This window comes from Heliconius melpomene, chromosome 18 (assembly GCF_056956725.1).
Source record: "Heliconius melpomene rosina isolate 202511_hmr_F chromosome 18, ASM5695672v1, whole genome shotgun sequence".
Taxonomy (NCBI): Eukaryota; Metazoa; Arthropoda; class Insecta; order Lepidoptera; family Nymphalidae; genus Heliconius; species Heliconius melpomene.
The window spans coordinates 1231663-1252368 of NC_140406.1; the positions used below are offsets into that span (position 1 = coordinate 1231663).

General features: G+C 33.0%; 2 protein-coding genes across 3 annotated transcripts; one reads left to right on the top strand and one right to left on the bottom strand.

The window, feature by feature from the left end:
* The first annotated feature begins 448 nt into the window (after positions 1–448).
* Positions 449–6351, top strand: LOC146529122 (epoxide hydrolase 4-like). 2 transcript variants are annotated; one of them, XM_085201413.1, is made up of 7 exons: positions 449–822; positions 1023–1333; positions 2814–2937; positions 3643–3751; positions 4104–4292; positions 4478–4623; positions 5617–6351. In XM_085201413.1, the coding sequence occupies exons 1-6, from the start codon at positions 607–609 to the stop codon at positions 4591–4593; spliced, it is 1065 nt and encodes a 354-aa protein (XP_085057539.1). In that variant the 5' UTR covers positions 449–606; the 3' UTR covers positions 4594–4623; positions 5617–6351. The 2 variants fall into 2 exon arrangements, with proteins under 2 accessions (XP_085057539.1, XP_085057538.1); XM_085201412.1 differs by having other exon boundaries at positions 4478–6351.
* On the bottom strand, positions 6045–20477 carry Remo (Remoulade). The gene is made up of 9 exons (XM_085201411.1): positions 19799–20477; positions 18023–18088; positions 17722–17937; positions 16047–16924; positions 15510–15658; positions 15042–15203; positions 14057–14285; positions 13423–13578; positions 6045–12878 (listed from the first exon to the last, which is right to left on the bottom strand). The coding sequence occupies exons 1-9, from the start codon at positions 20017–20019 to the stop codon at positions 10081–10083; spliced, it is 4875 nt and encodes a 1624-aa protein (XP_085057537.1). The 5' UTR covers positions 20020–20477; the 3' UTR covers positions 6045–10080.
* Between the last annotated feature and the right edge of the window lie 229 nt (positions 20478–20706).

The window sequence follows — 20706 nt, forward strand, 5'->3', positions numbered from 1 at the left end:
TGCAACTTTAATTTGTTTTCACATCCTTCATGAGTGCATCTTGTGTATAAATAAATGTAAATATGACACAATGATGCTTATTTTAGTTTTGTATTATTTTCTTGTAGTACACTGCCTCGGTTCTCATTATGTATAAATTATATGAAATGTGCATTGACAATAAGGAAATATTTGGAGTTAGACATTAATTATTTAAATATATAAAATAATGTTAATAATTTTATTCTCATTTATAAACAGTTTTAACAGTTACACATGCTGATTAACATATATAAATGACAATAAAATTAACAACATAACTAACATAAATAGATTTTAATATGTTTTAATTTTATTACGCTTTTTTAGTGTTACTCAATTATTGTAACTCTTTTATGTTTTTTAAGCATAACGAACGCAACCATAGATTATAATTGACATTGTCAATTGACAAATACCAAATACAGATTATAATTGTATAGAGTTCAAAAGTCAAAACTTCATATATCCGTTTCGTTCGAATTGACTTTGATAAAAACTGATAATAAATAAGAATGCGCCGGATACATTGAAAACACGTATACTATAAGTTAATTATAATATAATCTCATAATTTAGTATTTTACAATGGGAGTGAATAGTGGAAATATATTACAAACGATCTCAGGATGGGATGCTGTAGAACTAATCTTTAAGTGTGTATTTATCGGTTTGTGGCAAGTAATCCAGCTCACAGCTAGAAGGTTATGGAAAGGACACCGCAGAAAATTATCTAAAGATTTTCCACCGGTTGAACTTACCGTAGATTCATCTATTGGCAGACATTGCTATATAAAAATTATGGTGGGTATATTTGCTTTTTTATTATAATACACAATTGTACATAAGGTTTTATTTTCTTATTATATTCTGTATTAATAAACTATAACGAATTTTATTATAAAAGTTTTTAAAAAGTATGATGTGACATTGTACATGAGTAATAGTATACCTACTATTACTGATTTCTTATATTTTTATTTAATTGAACTCAAACATTTCAGGGTGTCAAATACCACTATGTAGAAACGGGGCCTAAAGATGGCAAGAAGGTGCTTATACTAGGAGATGCACCAGAAACAGTTGATTTATGGGCACCATGCTGGTCATCAGTAGTCAAGAAGTTTGCTGAACTTGGCCATCATGTTATAACCCTCGATTTGAGAGGTACGGGGGCCAGTGAAACTGGAGATCGAAGAGATTTGTCACCTCCTAAAGTGGTTAAAGAGTTACAGGCTTTATTAATAGCCCTTGGTGCTTCGGAAAATAAACCAGCCATTGTTATAGGATTTGGTATAGGTGGAATGTTGACTTGGTAAGCAGTATAGAAGAATCTCTTTTTAATTTATATTTACATAACTAGCATTTACTTGTAAATGTGCTCTTATAGTCAAACGGAAATAACTAAAGAATATGGCATAATGCATTTTCAAAGGTAACAGGTACATTGACAGGATTAACATGATATAACATAGGCTTTTATTAACATATTTTAACATATTTTTTTTATTTATTTATATATTTTTGATAAGTAGACTTTCCAATACAAAATTAATTTTTCAATTTGACCCAGTTGTTCTTTAGATAAATAAGTTCATTCAACAGAACAATACTTTCAGCATTATAATATTAGTATACAAAAATATATATATGTGTATTACATGTGTATTAATCATGTATTTAATATAAATATGATTGGTTTATGCAAATATTTTAATACTTAGACAATTCTAGTGTTAGAGTCTGACAAGTAATAATGTGCGTGGATCATGTCGCATGAATGTGTCTTACAGAATATAAATACACCAAAAGTACTCAGTAGTGCTATAGGTATAAATAAAATTAAATAATAAAACTTAAATCAATAAAAAAATAAAATACATACAACTTTTTTCAAAATAACTGGAGTGTTAAGACATCCTTTTGTTCCACTTTCCATTCAATTTTAAAGACATATATTGAGTGGTAAACCTCAAGGCTGATACTTAGCACAATAGAGAAGTGAAAATAAATTAATTAAAATCATTCCAGTAGTCTAGGCATATTTAATATTTTCAACTCCTTGTTCTGGTATTAAGGCAAAGTGCACCGTTGAGTTCCACCACTCAAGACGCATTACCTCAAGAATTCGGCAGAAAGTAGGAAACAGAACTTAATGGAGAACAATCAATCCCTCATTTGTAATCAAATATTGTAATACTGACCCACAACAGTCTCAAAAAAAATTGTAAATAAATATAATATAATATTAAAAAATTGGGTCAAGAAAAGATTTTAAAATTGATATTCATAATTATATTGAAAAAATCTTACAAATCAAAGTTCATTGACCCTGGATTTGTTATTATCTTGCTTATTATCAATCCCTTGTCATCTATAATAATTATAATAATGTATAGCAGTGTTATCATCATTTCAAAGTTCTTAATACACACTCATTACATGTGACTAACATCTTTATACAGATGTGACAACCAATACGTAATTTATGTTATTAGTAATATTATAATTTTAGACATTAGGACAGCCACTGACACTAACAAATCGCACTCGGGGAAATTATTATATATATTTTTCCATTTCTCTGCTCTGGTAGAGCGATCTGGCATCTCTCGATTATTGGACGTTGGAATGGCTCAACATTAAATTCTCTGCCTTATCTTGTGTAGTCGCATTTTGTCTAATCATCCTGGTTATTCTATCTCCTTAACAAAGCAACCTGTAAGTTACACTACGTTGAGACTAGGTTCTTTCTGTCTAATAAAAAAATAACAATATAAATACTTTTTTTACAGGTATTTAGCACATTGCCACGGCTCGTTAATAAGTAAATTCGCGGTGATTGCCGCGCCGCACCCGAATCTCTTCTGGCAGCACCAGCCCGCTTCGTTTTGTAATCGTTCTCTTTATTTTATACAAGTAAGTTATAACAGAGAAGGTAGCTAATTTTGTGGATTACTTATAATTAATTATAAGGATAATATTTATACTTGTTATATCTGGTCTTCGCCTCTCGGTTTCGACAAATCAAAAACAAAGCTTTGAGTACTATCTCATAGTAATTTAAAATAGAACAGTTAAGAAAATGGTTATCTGTCACTAAGTTTTGTCTACTCTAAAATCTCTTTATTTATGTTCTAAACTCTAAAATGCGTCTAAATTATAATAGAAATTATATATTTTTTAAACCTGTATTGCATGTTGAGTGGCGGAACTCAGCGCGACACTTTGCCTTGTTACCAGATCGAACAAATGAAAATATTAAATAGTGCATTTCCTCGTGTGGGACTGACTCCAACTGACGACGCGGCGGCGGTTACAGTCGCATGAAATAGCCACATTAAGAAATTGATACATGTCTCATAAAAAATTGAACCTAAGACTGAGAAATTTGAACATAAGAGTAATATAAGTAATGCATTTTACTACCAAATAATACTCCTTTCCTACAATTAAATATAAATATATTGCGTTTTAGTGTTTTTTATGAATACAAGGTACCTATGAGCTATGAGTTGTAAGAGATCACTTATAGTGTGGCCGCCTAACTTAATAAAGTTTTTAACACTTACTTTATGTTATTATTTTAGTGCAATTAAGTTTTTTTTATTTGATTTCATTTAGTGGCCATACTTCCCTGAAAGATGGCTAGCTGAAGGAGTGACCCAAGGCCCCGGAGAGTGGGCGAGTTCCCGAGCGAGGGACTGGAGTGGGGCATTAAATTATGTTAGAGGTATGTACAGACAGATAACTTAGTGGCGTAACACTTAGTTCTCCACTTTATTGTATATTAAAATATATATCAGTTATGTATAATAATATTTTCAACTTGATTGGTGTATGTAATATTTATAGTGTGTTATTCGAATATATTTATTGTACTGTATGTTTCCCTTAAAAATAAAATAAAATTTTAATTTGATGCCATATTTTTAAGTTGGAAACTCATTTAGGGCATTATTTATATTTAAAATATTAATGCAATTCAAATAAAACCTAGGGTCATTTTTAAATTTTCCTTTCATTCATATATTAAATAAAGACATAATATCCTTTGTATTCATTTTATAATTTGTTTATCCTAGGTGCAGCCTGGTACAAAATCCACTCGGACCACAAGATTCAAGCGCGAGCTCTCCTCATAGGTAACAGGGACAGCGCCTCCCAGCTAGTGGCCAGCGCCCAGTACTGCAACAGTCCGGCGTTACGCTTGCTGAACAACCCTGGACCGGGGGACAGGGACCTGCCGCCGCTTATACTAGACTTCTTTATTGGTTTGGATTTTTATATATACATACAGACGAACAGGCAGACACAACCGAGTGCCAAGTTACCTTGGACATTATAAATATGTTTCAATACGCAGGCGAGGCCTTTGTTACTTATTTGTAAATCCCGCTATGTTAAATTTTTATATGTTTTCGTTTATAAACAATTAAACTAAAAATATGAATTGCAGGTAAACAAAAACTATCAGAAGAAGTACCTAATGGTATATTAGGCAGAGTGATAGGCGCAATGGCCGGCCGGGGAAGAGAACTCACTGCCCGCCTCGCTTTACCCGCTAATGCATGAAATCATTAAAGTTAATAGAAATCGATAAAGGTAAATGGATAAATAGAAACTTAAGTTTCTACTAATTAAGAGAAATGTTAAGACTTAAACCGGTAAACTTTGTCATAGTAAATAATCAAATTATTATAATGTTACTTTTAGTATTTAGTTTTTTAAAAAATAACCTAACTTTTTTTTGTTGTAATGAAAATTCGTTTATTTCTTTTATTTCTTAGTTAAATAGCAAAGAGAACTATTTTAAGAGTCTACTACAGCTATTTATATATTTTATGCTTCACTTACATATCAAATAGGTACTGTAACAGTATATATAGTATTAGTATATACATTTTTTTTATTTTATTGATTAATAATTATGTAAAAACATTTAAAATTTTAACTTAAAAAATATTGAATAAACCTAAGTGGATTATTTAAAAAAAAAATATTGTTATATTTTGAAAGTGAGGTTCAATCCCAATGATTATATTTAAATTGTTATCACTTCCTTGCATATCTAGACGCAAAGCGCGGCGTTAAGTTCCGCATACCGTGGTCTTATCTGGTTAAGCTGCTAAAAAAGAACATACAATAATAATAGTCAATTATATTATATTGTAAATTAATATTTATTGGTTCGGTCAAATGCTGTTGACCTTTTCCTTATATATTTTGTGATAAGAATTATTTATATTGCAACCTCTACATATATATCATTAATGTAGAATATTTATTGTTTAAACATTTATAAAGAAAGTACTTATATATATTTTATAAAAATTACAAAATAAACAAAAAGTTATACAATTACATATAAACATTATTTCCTTATAATGGCTTTCTTTCTGTTTTTCCTTTAAATGTTGATAATTAATTAAAGTATATTTTATACTACCGTATATAGACTTAGAAAAAATTAATAACGTTATTGTATGTATGTATAATAAAATGATATAATATTCTTAGTTATTTTCTGAGGCATATATAATAAATTTAAATTATATATTATAAATATTTTATATTAAAGAGCATTATTGTTATTAGGAACCAGTTGTGGCACAGCGGGCAAAACCGAGCGACTGTAAACGCGACATGGTTGTGGTTTTGATTCACACTCGAGAAAATGAAATATTTATTATTTTCGTTTCCTCGCTCTGGTAGCGCAGCACAGCGAGGCGTTGAGTTCCACCAATCAACACTCAATGTCTCCACAAATCGGCGGAAAGTGAAGAACAAAAGTGTCTTAATAGGAGAGGCGTCTCTCGACACTAGATTACCAGCTTCCCTCTGCTATCCCGCCATACGCGGGATGCATATTATAGTTATTGAAGCGTTGCTCAAGTAGCGTTGTAATTAACCAAAGACTGTTAATAAATAACATCATGAGATTTTTTATATGAATATATATACACATTAAATATATTTTTTTATTAAATAAGGTGCCATAATAGATTTTAATAAAACAAATACAATAAGTGCAAATGCCCTTTTATTACGCAATATGCCCACAAAAAGCTAACTGTTTATAAATTTTCACTATTCATTATATAATATACAATATTACAGAAAAATCTCACTGATTCGTTCCTATTTTAGATTGTTGAAATTATGTACAAAGTACATAAAACACTTATAATTAATTACTAGAGGTTTACCGATTATTCGATCACAATCGTAGTCGGCCATTGTTCCGCAAAACATTCTTGTATTTCTCAATAAATTATATGTTGTGAGATTTATGTAATCAAAACCCAGATTGTTTAATATCTTTATATTAAGGGTTCTAGTTCTTTTTTCATTTAAATATAAACATAAACTGAACTCTGATGACATTGGAGTCGTCGGAACAGGCACCGCTGTCATAGTATTTCCCTGGCTAGCAGCGAGAAATTATTATTTGACTTAACAAGAAATTTTGCCAAATTACTAAAAAAATGTATACATTAACCTTTCTTTTTGACAATGAACTATAACCATGTAGACGGCTCAGCTGTGTAGTCGGCCTTTTTTTAATCGACTATTCGGCCTAATCTAGTCGGCCAGCCATGATCGGCACATCTCTATTGATTATATTATTTTAAAATAATCCTTAATTGAAGGAAGTCATTGTGAAAATTATAGTCTTTCTTTAAAAATCTTTTCTAAGAATTATATTCGGGTACCGAATTAGTGAGATCCTACTATATTTTTAAAATATTCAGTGCCTATAGATAGATATCAAAATGTCTACTTTATAAATTGTGCGCTCTTTGATGCACTCGAGGAAGACTACACTCGCATTGCAACATAATTGTTAGTATACTAGCGGACGCGCGCAGCTTCGCTTGCTTATTTAGGAGTGAATTCTAATAAACCAGGAAACATGTGTTCAATGAAATATTTTTAAGAGTCTAAATTTCAAATTTTATAATAATCGGTGGCGATTTAAAGATTTTTCCATACAAACTTTTAACCCCTTATTTACATCCTGTGGGGATGAATTCTAGAAAACCATGAAACACATGTTCAATCAAATATTTTTAAGAAACTAAATTTAAAGTTTTAAGTTATAAAACCAACCACCGATTATTATAAAATAATCGGTGGCGTTTTAAAGATTTTTCTATACAAACTTTCGACCCTTTTTTGCACCCTTAGGGGGTGAATTCTAGAAAACGATGAAACACGTGTTCAATTAAATACTTTTAAAAATATTAATTTCAAATTTTATAAAAATCGGTGCCGATTTAATTTTTTTTCCATACAAACTTTCAACCCCTATCTCACCCCTTTAGGGTTAAAATTTTTCAAAATCCTTTCTTAGTGGATGTCCAGATTACAAAAGTAAACATCTGTCCAAATTTCACGTTTCTACGCACAGCGGTTACGGCTGTGCGTGCGTCTTACCTCAGTCAGTGAGGACAAGTCCTTTTATATATATAGATAGATATAGATTATGTTTTATTCAAAATTAAAATTCTAAATATTAATAATATTCACTAATATGAATAATATTCAGACAACACTTGCTGTTTTCAATATAAAAGTTTAAATTTTATTGTTACAAATACTGGCAGCCATTCTGCATGAGATTCAATTGATACTAATTCCTTACATTAAATGTGTCCTTAACGTAATAAAAATGTAACTTAACTTTTTAAAATTATTTTTAGTCTCTTTATTACAAAGGTGTCTTATTGCAGGAAATGTATCAAGTTTAAAGAAATAGCTAATTTTAAAAAGTTGTATTATGTAATTAGTTGCAATGTGAATGTAGCTTGTACTTTTATATCACATTAGCTTTTAACATATTTTTTTCTTTCAAAATAAAAAACAGGAAAAAATACTACAAAGTTTACCAAACCATCGACCAATTATATGAATGTTTAATAGCTGCTTAGTTTTGAAATATTAAATATGTAATGTAAATTAAAAAGACGAAGTATTTATAATCTATAAAGTTTCGTAGTAATTTGATTTGATAACTATACAAATTTTCTTTACTTTATTCCAATGTTACATTTTAATGAATTAAAAATATACATGAATTTTGAATGACAAAAATTTTGCCCCTCTGTGGGGAATTTTGATGTATTTGAATTATAAACATATTTTCGATTGAGATAAAATAGCAATGGTGGTGGTTCCTTATGTTTTATTAACATTATCAATGATATTACTAAAATTTAGTTAATTGTTTTGTTGATTTAAAATTTATACAACTGATCCTCTTTTTTACTAATAACATTTTTTTTTAACAATATATTTAATTTAAAGAAAAAATATAAAAACATCTTATGTACTGTTTGATACATTTCTATGTGAGAAGTATAAAATATTTTACAATTAACTCCCATAACTTGACATCTAGATCTGAAATCTTTAAATATCTACACAATAATCATATTATACACATACATACATGAGTGCCTTACAAAAGCATGGAAGAGGCATACACTACATTTTCTTTATAATACAATTTTTTCTCACATACAATAAAAAATATAATTTCATGAAACTAAAGAAATAATTATTTATATTGCTTAACTATACCAAAAAAACATTGTCATGTATTTATTTATTTCAATAAAAAAGTCTCTAAAAAGTATATTTTTGATACAAATACAAAAAATCTCTTAATTAAAGAAAACGCAGCCGAAAAAAAGTAGTCAATTTTATAATTCTCCCAGGTTTCCTCTGCTTATTCTGCTATGTGCGGAAAACAGTATGAATAAGAAGAAGTGAAAAAAATTAAGTAAAGAATATAATATAAGATCAAAAAAAATGTAAGTCATTTGTCAATATGTTCCTTTTTATATTCCCAATTGAATACTATAATTTAATAGTAATTAATAGGCCAATTTTAATACTTGCAAATTATCTTTCTTTGTTCACTAGAGTATGTATGTATTATAAGATATAAAACACTCAAATACACCTAAAAATGCAGTGTATTTAAAAACATTCCGATATAAAATATTTTGGCACATATTATGTAAATATGACATTTTCAGTTACATATTAGCTGCCATTTTGTCATTTTATCACACATCTTTAAATAATACATGAAAATATTACAAAAAAAAGATTAAAAAGTTGAGGCAGTTGTGGCGCCTGTGACGTAACAGTGTCTAACTGTAAACACTGTTGTGAGTTCCATTGCCTCTCGGCTAATTACATACTTTGATAACAAGACAAAGCGCGGCGTGAAGTTCTACCAATCAACATACAATGTTTCCAAAATAAGGCCGTGTCTTATCTCTATGGTCCCTTTGCCTACCCTGCTATATGCGGGATACATCATGAAGAAAAGTTGTATAGATTGAAATAAACTATTTTGCTTATATATAAAATTGAAATAAAAAAAATTAAAGTATGGCTAATTAATATTTCAAAATTAACTGTTTTATTCATATTTGATATATTTAAAAGGAAAAAATATTGTCTTTTTGCGAATATTCAAAAAAGCTATTTACCAATTGGACTTTTGTCCCATATTTTCATGAATTATTATTATTCAAAGATGCGTATAAAACTTATTAAATAAATAAATTGACAGATATAAATTATATCTTACGAGCTACAATTATACAACTTAGTACTAGTGGCACTACAGGCGCATTTTTTATAACTATAGTGGCAGTGTCTCAGAGTAAGTACTTTAATTTAAACTAATTATAATATTACATGTATGTTTATATTAATAACTATGTTTTAATATATTTGGTAGGCGGTCATGGTAAAAGTAAAATAAAATATTTATAAATATTTAAAAATTTACACAAAAGTGAATAATTCTTTCACTAAAGAAAGTTAACTCTGAAATCCCTTTTAAAATTTGGCAAACAAAATGAATGAGCTAGAAAGTTATTAATATGAAATACATATCATAACAAATATTACTCGTAATATAAAATTGCAAATACTACAACCTACATAAATACAAGACAAATCAGTATATATCTTTTTTACAAGACAACAACAGGCTTTATAATATATATCTACAGGAGTATATTATTCGAAAATTCATTAGACCGTCGTCTCACCCTTCACCTCTATATCAGACACTGCTTCACTAACACAGCTGTCACTATCAGGCTTTAGTGTTACATCACTATTCACTGTCACGTCCAAAACCTCTTTACGCGTTCTCTCCTTATCTCTACTCGTTATTTGAGTGTATAGCTCGTCTAATTCACTAGTGAAGGAAATAGGGCTGTCCCTATTCACTTCGGGACAACTTAAAGCTGGCGTTGGCACGTATTTGCCTAATTTAGGGTTGTTTTTTATTGTTTTTCGCCATCCCGGATCGTAATTTACATATTGGCTCTCTAACGTTGAAACATCTTCGTTGCTGAAGCTTATTTCGTTCGGGCACATCGAGGATGGCGAAGGCGCGTACAGTCCGTGACTTCGTATACTAACTTCGGACATTTGGTAATTTGGGCAGTAAATATCGCTCTCGTTTTCGAAGCCCTGTTCGCTCGCGTTTGTGCTGCACGTTTCGAAATCGTACGTCGTCTTTGCCATGAAAAATGTCTCTTTATCATCATCTATCTTGTCTTTGGATCCGATCATGTCGGTTTGGAGTAAATTATCCATTTCTCCTAAACCAGTGTCTATGTGTGGTGTGCTAGATCGGTTAACATCATCACTGTTCATTGTACACTCCTCAGAAATATCTTGCAAAGATTTGTCTACAACATCCTTATTTTCATGCGTTTTATTTGGCTGTAGATAGTCAATGTATTGTCCGAAACTTTCCGTATCTGTTATTTCATTGGTCGAACACAAGGCACTGTTTTCTTGGAAAGATGTCATTTCTGAGTGGGTATTTAAAGTTTGATCAGAACACGTGTGGGGCATCGCCATTTCTGACGCTGAGCTATACTCCAAACTGCACTGCTGAGATATTGTCCTCATTTCCGGAGGATCTGCGTGACTTTGCAGACATTCCTCTGACACACTACTCCTTTGTGCGTTTAATGCTTTTTGACCATTTGCCTTAATTATCTGATGTTGAGGCACTTGAGTTTCCGGAACATTAGTATAGATGTTCATTATTTGCCCTCTCCCGTGTTTGAGATCTTCGTTCTTGTTCCAAGATTTACAATCAGTAGAATAATTTTTGAAGTCTTTCCCATCATCTTCCATTAAATTAGGATTCGTTGAATTTCTGGGCTCTTTTATACCGTTATTTGATCTTTCCACGTATTGGTTGGTATTGTTTATTTTTGTCCCGGCGTTAATGAAGCTGGCGACGCCATTATACGCCTCTTTACTTGGCAGAGGTAAAGATATATGCGAATTTTCATCACAGTCACGCCTCATAGGCAGCTCAAGACAATTCCTTTTCATATGTTGTCTTTGTTTCTTAAAGAATTTCTTGGCAACGTTCATTTGATTTGGATTGTAGAATAGCTCCGGTCCAACTGATGCAGAATCGGGATACGTCATCATTGAATTATTAGACCTATATTGTTGTCTGTGTAACACTACAAGATTAATATTAGGTGTCTTGCCATTTGTATTTTTTAACTCTTTTGCTAAAGTCTGGCCGTTAAGTTCCGCACCAGCTTTATACGTACCGCTATTGTTAGTCTTAGAGTTAGTTCTGTTAGAACTTCTGCTGCCTGATCTCGATCTGTTATCATTTGGTATATGTTGAGGCGATATTTGATTAGTCGCTTGATTAGTTGGCAGATTCTGTTGATTCGTATCAAAAACACTTCTGTTTCTACAACACTGTTTACTAGACTGCAGATAACAGTGCATTAACGCCCACTGCGCTCTAACGTCACTTCTTGCTATTCCATAGAAGAATAATATGAAAGTGCCCAGTACTGTCGCGCACACTGCATATATTATGCTACATATATCTTCTTGGTATGGAAGATATGCTGGTAGAGGTCGGTACACAGCTATAGCACCACATGCCCAAACAGATAGATACAACGACAGTACTATAACTTGAGCCCTTAGTTGTATTATAGGCGAGTGTTCAACATCTTCTACTTCAGAGTCTACAGCGGACTTAATACTGCGTCTCTCAGCCTCATTGGCCTGGTGGGGCTCCCACATTTCTAAATCAACGTTCTCCGTAGCTTGTGTTCCTTCAGACAATTGGACATTCATATTTCTTATCGTACACCGTATCAATAGGAACAGTATCAACAAAAACATCAACAATATTGTTCCAGGTATAAATAAAGCGCTTAAAGCCGGTGCCGTACTTAGAAAACATTGCGAATATCCAGCATAGTCTTTCAAATTCACTGCACCAGAAATACCACAGACAATCAAAGCTATACCCCATCCAACTAAATACAGACCCAAAATCGGTTTCTGGACCGGCACATCCGGTGGAATGTCATCCTCTGGCGTCCTAACAGGATTATGAGTTTTAGTGACCCATTTATACATATTACTCGCTGATACGCACATCCACAGCAAGACCGACAATGACAAATAATGTATAAGCAGGCCTAAAATTCTACACAACTGGACATCCTCCGTCTGATATATGCCCAAAGTGTATACAAAACACAACAAAACCATAGCTAGCCACATGTTAATCAAGGCGTGTTTGTTATCACCGGGCATGTGTAACGAAGGGAAGCAAGCTAAATACGTTATTGTGGCAGCTGTAAGACAAGCTGCTAGAGCTAAGCTACCCACATAAATGGCTGGATGTGACACTTTGAACCTGGCACCGTCGCTCCGAGCTCCATAAATACCAGTTTCAACGTGCTGGAGCAGACCCACGTAGGAGAGGCGAGTGCATGTTATGATTATCATGTCTGATATCACGTGTGATACTTTGCAATCTGGAAATAATATAATGACTATGAATTAGTAAAAAAATCTTTCAATTATTTAGAAAGAACTTAGTAATCATTTCCACAAGAAAACATAGCGCAGTAGTATAGCAGCTGAGTTTAAACGCGACTGTTGTAGGTTCGATTCTCACTTGGAATAATAAAATTATCTCCATTTGTCGCTCTGGTATAAACGCAAAGCACATTGTTGATTTTCGCTACTCATCACGAAATCACATAATAATAATACTCTTTTTTGTACACTCAAAAAAATTTTTTTAAAAATAAGTCCAGTTGAGTTTCTTGCGCCGGTTCTTCTCAGGTCTGAGGCATTAGCTTTAGTGAACTGGTGGTAAATTATTTGACGTTCAAAAAATTATGCTTGTAACTTCTTATTTTGTTTGAATAAAAATATTTAAATTTGAAATAATAAGCGGAGCGTCCGAAAAGAAGCTTAGCTTAATACTAGGTTCCCTTCTATCTACCCTAGTACATATGCGGGATATAGCCTAAAGTTTAACACAGAAAGACTATAATAGCGGTACCACAATACCTGTAGTAGTATCATTCCACCGCTTGGTAGCGGGTTCCCATACGGCGGCGCGCCCCTCCACTCCCCCCACTACGCCCGCTGCGTTCGTACGAGAGCGTCGAGCTCGCACCGTCGCTATTATAGGTTCTAAGAGTTGACCGTGCATGCTCCTATCAGCTGTTGCAAGAAAAAAATCAATTAAAAATCGAAATATTTCAATATTTTATTCCGATATTTAGGAAAAAATAAGTTAGAAACATAAATTAAAATTCTTGAGGCCCGTTGCGGCGCAAGGGCCCAAGCGTGCGACAGGATGTGAGTTCCACGCCCTCTCGAGGTATTTATTAATATTTTTCATTTGTTCGCTCTGGTAACGAGGCAAAACGCGCCTTTGAGTTCCGTCACTCAATGTTCGAGTAAATTCCAGAATTTGTCCATGCATACTCCTATCAGCTAGGGTAGAAAAAAGTTGTTTTTTTTAAATATCACAATATTTAAAAAAATATTACTATACTAACACTAAGGAAAAACAAATATAGAGAAGTAGTTAATCAAGTGTTCTTAGCCATTATACAAGAAAATATGCTCAGCCGTTTGAAGATTATCAGTTCCAACTAATTATCAAATAATTAAAAAAACTCACTTAAATACTCACTCAACTGAAAGCCGACAACCGGCGATGTAATCTCCATATTCATGTCCTCCCTTTTAGTACTCCTCCCATAATAATCCTTAGCTCTGTGCCCTCTTATAGGACCCTCCGACATTTCAGGTAAGAGAGGGAACAGTGACGCGTCTTCGTACATAGAGATTACTAGGTCATGGGGTTTTATGTTTAAAAGAGTCCCCGAGTCGGTGGCAGTGTACAGTAGGGTTTGTGGAATCTGGAATAAAACATGTATTTTATTTTGTATATCTGAAAGAAGGGTGTGAAAATAATGGTCTAAGCCTGAATATGAATAAGACAAAGGTTCTGGTTTTTGAAAGAGATGAAGAAAAGACGGAATGCTAGATCAGTGTAAATAGTAATATATTAGAACTAGCGGCCCGCTCGCGGTTACACCCGCGTGAACTATGTTATTATTAATTTCTATCTCCATTACTACGTCCTAGTCACGTCTATGCAAAATTTGAGACTCCTAGCATTTGTAATAACAAAGTTTCATACAAACTTTCGACCCCAAAAAAAACCCCTTAGAAGTCGAATATTGCAAATTCCCGTCTTAGCGAGCACCTACGTCCTATAAATAACTCCTTTGCAAAATTTGAGATTCCTAGCACTTGTAGTTACTGAGATTTCGTGATGAGTGAGTGACCTTTCGTTTTTATATATATAGATAAGTGAATGAAGTGGTATATTTGGGGAGTATGTTCAGTAAAGATGGCAGATATGAGATGGACGTGGAAAGGCGTATTGCTGCCGGTAACAGGGTTAACGGAGCCTGGGCTGCATTAATAAGACAGTGAAACGTCAGCACAAACATTTAAATTACTAGTAAACAAGAAAGCTGTACTAGCTTGTTCATCTATCTTATGTTATAGTAATAAAGATTTAGAACAAGACACTCCTGTACAAGGATATACTGAGACCTAACTGGACACTCGTCACTAGGGGTCACCTGGGGGTCAGTGTCACTCACCTGCACGCTGGCATGCAATGGGGCACCGGGGTCGCGAGGGTCACGGGGCGCCACTGTGCGGTTGGTGGCAGAGCAGTGCAGGCGCGGCGGGGCGCCGTACCACGCGCACGTCACTCCTGCGAAACCCTCGTTAGCGCCGAAACGCTCTACCGCTATATTACCCTTTGGAGAAAGTAATAATTAATCATTTTTAATATGAAGCAGTCTAATTGTGTTTAATCTGTAGGCTTTACGTATCACATTTCTTAGCTACAATGTTTAGTATTGTTTACAATATGAATTATCTACACATTCCATTCACAAGTCCATTCCCTAAACTCCCAAACTTCTTTTCCCTTCTGCCAAACTCTAGAGGCATTGTGTGTTGAATGGCGAAACTCAACGCCCCAACTTCTTAATTCAAAACAACAAAAAAAGCCAAAAAGTTTTTTTAATGAGAAAGATAATAATATTAAGCTACATTCTCACCTTGTGTCCCTGCACGTTGCTCGTATATTTAGATATTTCCTCAACAGCTTTCACCATGTCCGTACAAGACCCGTATAATGTTTCCGCTTTGGCCATCACTTGGCTTGATATGTTCATTGCTGAACTAACTACATCTAAGAGAGTGGAACCTGAGAAAAATAATTATAATATACATATTTACTAGATAATTACGTATTATTTTTATTTCTTTGCTCTGGTAACAAGATAAAACACGGCGTTGAGTTCTGCCACTCAACACGCAATGTCTCAAAAAATGTATCGGACGGTTCTACACTTAAGTTTTTGACTACCATGATATAGGTGGGATAATAATTCATTCCCTCAAGCAGAGATGGAACCTACAATAATAACTTTTACAAAACAGCCTAAAAAATGTTTGTTTATTGCTAATGTTACTGAACACTTATTAAATATTGAGATGTTGCTTAAAGGTTCATTATTTAATAACTTTTTAAAATCTATTAATTCAATATTTTATAAGTAAAAAAGAAACGAAAATCAATTATAAATAATTACCCAAATCCTTCTCCTCAGATATGTACTGCATATAATTCCTGACAGCTTTAGCAATAAACATAACATCATCTGGATCAGCTATTTCAGCCAATGGGTATGTCTTCTCTTGAATCAACATGCCAAGTCGTTCTGTTGCATTCAACGCCGAGTATTGAACCAAACTCACATTTAACAATGCAAATTGTTGCAATAACTTTGTTATATTACTTATATATGAACATTCCGTTGTATTTGCTGGACCCCATACAGCATTTATATTACAACTTCTATATGCTAAACCATCACCACTTCTACATGGCACAGTGGCTGTATGATTTATCAATAACTGAGGCCAGGAATATAGTCCTTTGTTATCAATAGTATGATTAGACAGACAATATTTAGTCTGATTGGATAATACTAAAACTTGTACCGTATAATTATGTCGTATATGGTTTTGATCACTGTACATACAAGTCCAATTGCCCATATGATGATTGGTTATATTAGGGAAGTATATAGTTGTTTCGGCGAGACCCTCTTCTTGCATATCAGTGTTTGTTATATTAACATCACATATTTCAAGCATTGGGTGAAGCCATTTTAATTCATACTTAGCCATAACTGAGGCAAATGGGGCATTACAATTGAGAATTAGAGTATCTCCTTCAAAAACAACTTGATCATGACTAGGTTTGACGATTAATGTGCTAGATGGTAAAACACTGCCACAGAGTGATAGGTCGAGGAATATTTTGAGTTTTCTAACAGTTTTGTTAACCATGTTCTCAGGAAATGCACATTTTGGGTTACCAACTAGTTTAACACTTGTATTTCTGGACCAGTCACCAACCCATAGCAAATTACAGTCGCATATTAGAGGATTTTCTGTGAGGTCACTGAAAATTTTTATGAATTTCATTTTATCATTGTTTTTATATTTTTATAAAATTATTGCATTTATTTAGAAGTACTTTGATAGCAGTTATGTTTGCCAGAGCAGAAGAGCAATCATTATATATACCTTTCCTTATACAGTGGGGATTGAACCCATCAACCCCACATTTTACATATGTTTTTTTTTAAAGTTGGCTCTTATTAATTTTAAAATTTTTGAATAAAAAGATTGTTTTTATTAACATAATATATGTGTGACATTAATGAATTCATGAAGCCATTGGATATAGTCTGACTCCATTTGGCTGTAAGATTGACAGTCACAGAATCAATTCCCATAACATAGAATGATATATTTTTTTTTTCTTTACTGGCATAGCACTGTATTGAGCACTGCCACTAAACATGTATAGTCCCAATGTTAGGCAAAAGTGACAAACATAATGTCTCAACACTCTAGATTCTCTCTGCGTACCCTACTGTACACCAGATAAAATTTAAAGATAAGAAAGTATATGTTCGTTTTCTTAAACATATCATCATAAGCATAAGGGCAGGACCTTCTAAATGCAATAATATGTTTTTTACAATATATATAGTAAAAACTGTCTTAAAATTGATGTGAATATTTAACAAGGTAAATTTACTGTTTTAATGACCTCAGAGAAAGTGCTCAAAAGTTAATTTATCTTTGCACCAATCACAGAGGGATATTTTAAGTAAATCTCCAGTAAAACAATTTCTTACAAAAATTGCAGTTAGAAGATCCTGCACTGACACATTTACAATAAATACTTACATTTGTTTTAAGCCAACCAGATAGTCAAATGTTCCAGCACCCAAAACTGATATATGATTCTGAGTTAAGATTAGTCTCTCTAAGTTAACTAGGCCTTTGAATATTTCCTTATAGATATTGCTGATCTGATTATAAGAAAGATCTAGTCGCTGCAATGATGTCATGTTGTAGAATGCATCAGATTCTATTAATGATATTTGGTTTCTACTTAGATCACTGGAAAATAAAATTTATATTAGATATATACAATAAATACTTATAAAAAGAAAGTAGATTACGAAAAAAGATTAATATTGCTTACAGTTTTTGCAGGTTTGGTAAATGAAGTTCCCTTGATAATGTAGAAATAGCATTTCCTGATAAATTTCTAAAAACAATTAAAATTGGCAGTAGTAAAATACAATTGTAATTATGGAGTAGCATTAAAGAGGTGCTATAAGGAATACAATAAAAATTAAATTTAAATGCTTTGTGGTTTAATTTTATAGTCAAAAAAGTATATACAGGGTGTCCCAGGAGTCAAGGATAAAACGAAATCAGGTGATAGACGAAGTCGTGACAGTTATGAGAAAAATATAAAAAAAAATCTTTGTCATGTATTTTTCATATTATATTGATTTTAAAAAATATCGCAAAAACCGACACCCTGTGATGGTTTTTCAAGTCCCAGGACTACAAATATTACTCTTTCTTCATTTTTTTTTCTGTAATGTAATCATGAGTAACTCTTCTGTGAATTACAGTTTAAGATTGAAACATACCTGCATCAGTTTTCAATAAAATGTGGTGTTTTTGCCAAATATTAAATTCAAAATATTTACTACACCCAACTTTAACCGACTGTACTATAAAAAAAATGTACTACACTGTTTTTGCAACTAACGTTAAAAGTTGGCGCATTTAATCTGGATTCTGAAATAGTTCGACACTTGCTAGATTACTTCTTTGTTGAAGAGAGAAAAATCGAAATACACGATAATCGGGATGACGTTCAGCGTTTTGGTATCTTTTCCTATACATTCTAGCTGCAGCATTTGCGTAACATAACCATTTTCCATGAATGAAATGCATATTGGCAATGTGTCAAAGACCGAGTATATGGCCTGCGAGAGCCCGGACTCGAGCACTATCCTTATAAGCCCTGGGCCAGCCCCTAAATTGGAAATGTTCAGGTACCTTGGATCCGTCATGCACGAGTCTGGAGGCATCGATCATAATCTCCTTGGCCGGATAAGTGTTTGGACGGTATCCTGCGATCACAGACCACACCAGTGACCTCCCGCCACTTAGCCCAGGCAACGCTTATCTGACTTAGGGGCTGGCCCAGGACTTATAAGGATAGTGCTCTAGTCCGAGCTCTCGCAGGCCATATACTCGTCTTTGACACATTGCCAATATGCATTTCATTCATGGAAAATGGTTATGTTACGCAAATGCTGCAGCTAGAATGTATAGGAAAAGATACCAAAACGCTGAATCTCATCCCGATTATCGTGTATTTCGATTTTTCTCTCTTTAACAAAGAAGTAATCCAGCAAGTGTTGTACCATTTCAGAATCCAGATTAAATGCGCCAACTTTTAACGTTACTTGCAAAAACAGTGTAGAACATTTTTTTTATGGTACAGTTGGTTAAAGTTGGGTGTAGTAAATATTTTGAATTTTATGTTTGGCAAAAACACTATATTTTATTGAAAACTGATGCAGGTATGTTTCAATCTTAAACTGTAATTCACAGAAGGGTTACTCATGATTACATTACAGAAAAAAAAATGAAGAAAGAGTAATATTTGTAGTCCTGGGACTTGAAAAACCATCACAGGGTGTCGGTTTTTGCGATATTTTTTAAAATCAATATAATATGAAAAATACATGACAAAGATTTTTTTTTATATTTTTCTCATAACTGTCACGACTTGGTCTATCATCTGGTTTCGTTTTATCGTTGACTCCTGGGACACCCTGTATATCTACATAAATGTTTATATTAAATGCATTAAACACCGGTTGTTTAGAAAACTTTGTCTTTGTCGATAAGATTCAAATACTAGAGATACATGTCAACATTAACAACTTACAAGCTTACGACGACAGTCCAAAGCTTACTGAGGTCTATTTCTTTTAACTCCGTTATTTGTGCAGGACTGCCACCGCATTTTAGCTTGAGGAGTTCCCCCGGCAGTGGATCCGTGGGCACTCCTTCGACTGCTTTGTTTCCTTTACAGGAACATAGTGACGGACAAAATCCTAGCGACCCCTCAACGAACAGGAATAGTACAATTATCGCAAATAGCTCCATTTTACCCCTTTTACACAAAATTGCGATGGCACAAAGCCAATTACGAATAATAATCACATCTTCACGAAATTCCTCGCTACGTCAATGGCACGCTTAAAATATCAGACACAAAAGCAAATATATTAATTACGCGTGGTTATTGGTGCTAAATGCGGTACATTTCAGTTGGCAATGATTAAATTTTATGTAAATAGAAAAATAAACAATAGTGCAACTAAACACAAGCACTCATCCGACATTTGTAGAAATTGACTGATTGATTGTACGGTACGAACGATTAGTATAGTGATGCAAATGAATGAAATATGAATATTTCTGGGAACCATAGACAATATAGAAACAAGTGTTCAGTAATAACTTCGCCAATGTCACGTTATATTATAGGATACACTAAGAAGGTTATCGTACGGTAAAAAAAGATTCAGTAATATACAACAATGTTACACAATAGGAGAATATATGTCAAAAAGAGATCCAGTTAATATTACAAATGTAAAAAGATCCCGTTAATAATATCAAATATGCTCGCATCTGTTGCAGAGAGGCTAGCCACACAACATAATATTATTGTCACAATATTATTGTCAACAAATTTGTTTGATATATGACATACTACACAATGTTATTGACAATATTTCGTCATAAAATCTGACACAATCTCTCAGTAGCTTTTTGTGTATGCGTATG